Source organism: Eufriesea mexicana, unplaced genomic scaffold (assembly GCF_001483705.2).
Source record: "Eufriesea mexicana isolate 0111107269 unplaced genomic scaffold, ASM148370v2 scaffold11180, whole genome shotgun sequence".
NCBI classification, from domain to species: Eukaryota; Metazoa; Arthropoda; class Insecta; order Hymenoptera; family Apidae; genus Eufriesea; species Eufriesea mexicana.
The window spans coordinates 259,365-265,438 of NW_016918806.1; the positions used below are offsets into that span (position 1 = coordinate 259,365).

A 6,074-nucleotide genomic window follows, 5' to 3' on the forward strand; every position below is an offset into this window, starting at 1 on the left:
TCATCCTGTTGCGCTAAACAGTCTTCACTGATCGCGATCGATCACTATTAGTCCTTAAACGTTTCACACGTGGCGCTTATGCTGAACGATTACGATTTCGCTTACACATAACTATCTTATAACGAAACAATCAGACACTATTCGACTACTAAACGTTAACAGTTAAATATCCTTAGGAATCTACGCATCTTAAAAATAAGGTAACAAATGTTTTCAGAAGAAACGAACGCGTTTACAAAATAAAGATCAACGGCTTAAACGTAAGAGTGTACAATATTTGAACTGTCTCCTTTGCGTGGTAATAAATTGTAGATTCTATTGGAATGAAAGATACGCGACTGTGAAGTTCGAGTGTATGAAAAAATACATCAACTATTTCCTTTCTAAAAAAATAAATCCATAGGAATCTTTCTGCTATCGGAACGTGCAATATCATCCTTCGCTTCATCGCAACTCGATCGATCATCGATCGTTAACGAACCTATCTGCGATATGCATTTAGGGGAAAGTAGAATCAAACCGGGTACCGTTGTTTTTCTAAAATAACATCTGATATGATATCAATTAATACGTAATATTAAATTGGAATGGCTTCTTGACGATACGAGATCAATTATGTATCATGGAACGCGTTCGTTTTTCTAACAGACAGTTTTGAAAATTTCAAGTGTAAAAGTTGGAAGGTCGTATCTGCTAATCGGTAATATTTTTCTATCAGGATTTTAAGATCGGTTATGATAAGTACAATATTCTTTTCTATAGTCTTTGTGGAATATTTTGGCGTTTCCCCTGATCTTTATCTGTCATTAAAATGTGAACATATAACGTTTAATAAATTTCTTTGTGTGGGACAAAATTTGGTATTTTAATACTACATCTACCGTAATGTAAGTTGATAAATGCTTTTTAATCTTTATACTCTACTTATTATTGAAAGAAAATGTATGCAAATTGCCATGCCTGCTCAACAAAGTGTTAATTAGTAAATCAATTATTCTATACTGATATGCTATTTATAAAGATGATGAATTTTGTTATAAAAAATATTTTTTAAAATCAGGAATATAGCTATTCTTAAAGAATACATATAAATCATAATTAATAATTTATAATAATTAAATATACTAATTAATAAATTGTAAATGATAAAAGAAGTTAAAAAGAAAGGATAATTATAAAATATTCAGTGATTTAAAGTATAATGTGTAAAAAATAAAACTATGAAATTACCACAAACATTCAGGAGAGTAACAATACTTTTACCTGTGATGTTTGTTCTCTAAATAAATTAAAATAGATTAAATATAAGTTAAAATAAGTAAGTAGCTAAAACAAGTTATATACAACTTAACGTGAGTTCAAATTTCTTAAAACTCGTTGAAATAATTTTTTAAAATTGATATTGAATTAATAGAAATAGAAAGTTAATAATTTTGCAAAATTATTGCAATTGGAAAATTTTGCATCGCTTTAAATGTGTGTGTACCCGGTTTTACCTTTACTTTCAGAGTAAAACTGACTGATTCAGCATCTTCCAAAAATCTTATTTCCCTTCGAACCAAATAATATTTTTAACAGAAGATTGTCATTTTCTCATTATGTAAGGTTTAATTAAGATTTCTGGCGGTGTCCAAAGTCTTTCCTGTCATTTAGTTTGCTAGCAGGAGAAATATATTAGGCACCTGGTTTTACCCTACTTTCCCCTACCTGTTATTAGCGCGTTGTATCTTTGGCAATAGACCTCTGGGCAGATTCGTCTTTAGCGATAAAATGAACATCGTGTCAGACTTGTTGGGATGTGATAAAGTCGGTTTTACTACAATTCTTGAGGATCGACGGTCCAGGAAGTTTCTGAGCTGTTCCAGACGTGCTCGAGGGTTGCACCATCATTGGTTGACCGTTCACCAGGACTATGGTGTCTCTTACGGAGTTGTACCCTCCCGATGGACCTGTGTTATAATTATCTCATGAAAGTCTAAATGGAATAAATATTTGTTTAATATATTAATCGGCTAAACATTTTTCAAACTAGATCGTAGTTCTCAAATTTTCATTTGAAGTTTCTATCAAAATTCGTACTTAAAATCTCGAGCAATTAAAATCTTTCATAAACATAAATCGACTTTTCTCTTGTAACAGTCTATTGATGAAATTAAAACTTGTTATTAGCGATAATGTTAATCAACGCTGTTTAGAATTACATATTGTAAAGTAGCAATGACAAATACGCAATTTTTCAATTGCTCCAAATTTTAGATATTGAAGAATAAATAAATATTCGAGATCTCCATAATCTGATTCGCGGTTCAGGAATTAAAATTGCGGAAGATAAAGAGCATACTAAGAAACAAAACTGTGGTAAGATATTTGATATCTATAATCCTATAATACTTCTGATGTCTTCTTTCAAGAAACATACCGATCTAAACTAAGTCAAAGTTGATCGATAAATGAGAATTTTTAAATAGACATAATTTTCTGGAACACTCTGATATTTAAGAGTAGCCTAAGTAATCGCCTCGGACGTATCCCATTATTGATCTCACCGACATACGCGTAGATGGAGACCCCTGTACAGGCCTGATAATCACGCCTAATGTAAGAAAAATAGCGCTTCCTAGCACCTGTGCATCGTGTCCCTTCGTTCGAGAATAATGACATCGAGTGTCTAGAGCGACTTATTATATCTAGATTAATTATCCCGATACCAGCCAAGTTAAATCCGATTACAGCCCAAGCTGATGAAAATTGCGCCCCGCGCGACCATGCAACCACTACGGCCTGTTTAATATCTGGATACACGTCCAGCCGGTTGATGGCGTTTAGTTGCACGCGACTGGAGCTTAATTAAGTCCCTAATTACCTGGCGACGGAGTGTGGGTGAGCGTTCTCGACGGAGTTCTGGCCGCGGGACCCCAATCAGAAGTTGGCTGCAAAAGCATCTTGGCACGACACCATACGCTCTTCAGCTCCTCTTCGTTTTTCCTTTGCCAGGTCTCTGGTACGATGGCCTGCTGTCCAGATCGTCGTCGTCATCGTCATCATCATCGTACGTTGAACGGCGACGTCTGTCCCTCAACTGATGCTGTAAAGAATGTATCAATGAATATCTGGTTATCGGATACGAAAAGGAAAACAAAAACTCACGTATATATCAATGAATAAATAAACGTGGATGGAGAGATAGAGAAAGAAAGAAAGAGAGTATACGTGGGCGCAAAGGAAAGTGGTTATGAACAATATATGCGTAGGTAGTAGAGCGAGGAATTGTGTTTTTGAGAGAGATCTGAACTTACAATAAGTACATATAAGTAACTCTAATCTATCAATTACCATAACAAATGGAACACGACAATCCAATAAATCACGAGTAATTCTGTCATATTAACGAATCCATTTTCACATTAGAATTACATGGGAAAATACTCGAGTACTAAAAGAAATTACGTCCAGGCAATCAAGAACTTTTATAATCGGCATCCCAATAATCGATATTCCAATAATCGACATTCCATTGTATCGTACCAATCCTGAAACTCCCATTCAATTCCTTCGACTTTAAGAGACCAGGTATTTTAAATGTTATCGTGTTCCTAAATTACTTTGAAAGCGACACTCGTGTTTCATTCGTTTCATTGTAAATAAAATCGAAAGGGTTAATTTCACTTACGAGGGCCAAGCCAACGATGACCAAAACAGGCATCATACCAACGACCCATCCAATGACGTCTGCCCATTTTGGATAAATGTAGGCACCGTATTTAAGAGGTTCATACTCGACCCAATTAAAGAACAGAATGAAGAAAAGTGTTGCTGGTGTAATCACTTTCCACATCCAGGTCCAGAAAAACCTCCACAGACGGCTGCGTGGACCGATCATTAACTGCACGTCGTCGAGGAATCGATCCGCACCATAGATCCAAGCGACCAAGATACACTCGCCTATGGCGATAAGCAGCACCGACCAATTCGCTGCGTATTTGTCCATCAGCTGCAGCCAGTACATACCAGCCTGAAAGTGTAATGGAAAATGACGTGCAATTATCGATTAATTTTGCAAGATATGATTTGTGTTTGCGAAATTAATTAATTTTGCTCTAGATTGTTCTGAAACTAATATAATTTATGTGAATTGTTAATTTTATGTCATGATCACTTTCATGAATATGAAATAGTATTAATTGATAATTGGAATTAACATTATTAATAATAAACAATTGCCGCGTTGAGTCAGAAATAGCCAACGGTTTCTAATATTATCTTTATGGTCAATTTACGTGACACGAATGTTTAGCGTGTTGATTTGAGTCTCTCAGTGGACAAAGATATATTCTTCTTTTGTGAACTTACATTGGTAGTGAAAATGATTCCACCGGCATAACCCAACACAGCTGCTGCTAGGACAACCCATAATTTATAATTTCTCAATGCTGGAAAGGCGTCGAGGATCGCTGTGGTGACGGTTTCCATCAATGCAAACTGAGAGTCAAGGCCCAATGTGAGGAGCATCGCGAAGAAGAGTAGAGACCAGAACGGTGCGACTGATAAACGAGCTACTACCTATATTTGATACATTTTTATTTGTTTTTACATTATCTATGAGAAATATGAGTCAAAAAGAAACCTTGAGAAAATTACATATTAGATCTTAAGGAAGGTACTTTCAAAATGTCATACCTACATTTTCATAAAACAAAACTAAAAATAACGAAATAACATATAAACTGAACAAGGCATCCCTATAAAAACAAGTACTTTCATTTTTATTGAGAAAACGTCTGTATGTCTTTAATCTCAAAACCTTTTGTCCTCCTTCATAACATTCACGTCCAAGATCTATCTATCATCCTTCTTTCAAGTTTCAAAAACTGAAACCAATAAAAATGAAAAAAATAAAACCGAATAAAATATCTCGATGAATTTGATTTAAACTGGAGAAGATACAAGTTTTGTGTCGCTATGGATCTCGTTCCAATTACCTCAGGATAGACTATGAACGCCAGTCCTGCACCCTGATCGACCACAGACGCAACCGGGACATTGAGCTCGTGGGCCAGGAACCCGATCACAGAGAAAATTACGAAGCCAGCAAAGAAGGACGTGCCGATATTGCTGACAGCGACGATCAACGAGTCCTTGTAGCAATTGTTGGTGAATTTGTTGTAAGAGCTGAGCGTTATCAGACCGCCCCAAGCAGGGCTCAGGGCGAAGAAGATCTGCACAGCGGCGTCACCCCACACTTTCGCGGACATTAGCCTTTTCCAATCGGGCGTCAGATAAAAGAGAATGCCCTCGTTGGCGCCGGGAAGCAAAATGCCCCGAATGAAAAGAGCGATCTGCGAACAAAAAAGGTGTTCTCCGTTTACGATTCCCCATTTCTCGTATGTCCTCTCAGGTCAAGGAAGAAGTGAAACAAAGAAGAGGGAAGAATCATTCGATCCTGTGAAACTGGTGTCATCTAGAGCAATTAAAGAAAGGTGTAATAAAAATTGTCTTGATAGGGATTAAATTAAAGTGAATAATTTAGTTAGTTAATTGTGTAGTTTCTTTTAAATAATTAAATAATTTTGTAGGATATTTTTAGGGTTCAAAAGTGAGTGCATGGGAACGCTTGGGTTTGCCTCGAAAATAAAGGATAATGAACAGCAACCTTGGGTTCGGTTCGAGCGTTCAGGATAATATTTGGAGTGTGTGCGAAAGGACAAATGATTGCGAGCAAGGATTAGTATGGACGGGATATTTATAACTATATAGAGTGCGAAAAACAAGCGAAAGTTTAGGGATGCGTCTGAGTGTATGAAGTAAGATAAAGAAGGTAGATAAAGAAGGGAGACGGTAGGTTTAGAACAAGGGTACAAGAATGCGGGCGAGTGAGTGTGAAGTGTAAAGTAGAGTATGTCCAGAGTCAGAGAGATAGTCAGTGTGTACGCAGAATGTTTAGTTAAGTATTATCATTGTGTTAGCGTTGAAGAATTAGACTAGCCTTTAAACTATACCAAGTAATAGTTCATATTCTAAATATACATTATCGTTATTAATCCAAAACCGTGTTATTATTCTTGTCCATGCCCTTT

The 6,074-nt window shown here is 36.2% G+C and overlaps 1 protein-coding gene across 1 annotated transcript in view; it reads right to left on the reverse strand.

Annotated features, from left to right (window-relative positions):
* Window positions 1-1,483: 1,483 nt before the first annotated feature.
* Window positions 1,484-6,074, reverse strand: part of LOC108553551 (sodium- and chloride-dependent glycine transporter 1-like) — a 16,474-nt gene continuing 11,883 nt past the window's right edge. The window contains 6 exon segments of the mRNA XM_017908500.1: window positions 1,484-1,949; window positions 2,864-2,968; window positions 2,971-3,085; window positions 3,671-4,012; window positions 4,351-4,560; window positions 4,980-5,336. Of these exon segments, the coding sequence (XP_017763989.1) occupies window positions 1,783-1,949; window positions 2,864-2,968; window positions 2,971-3,085; window positions 3,671-4,012; window positions 4,351-4,560; window positions 4,980-5,336 (1,296 nt within the window). The 3' untranslated portion in view covers window positions 1,484-1,782.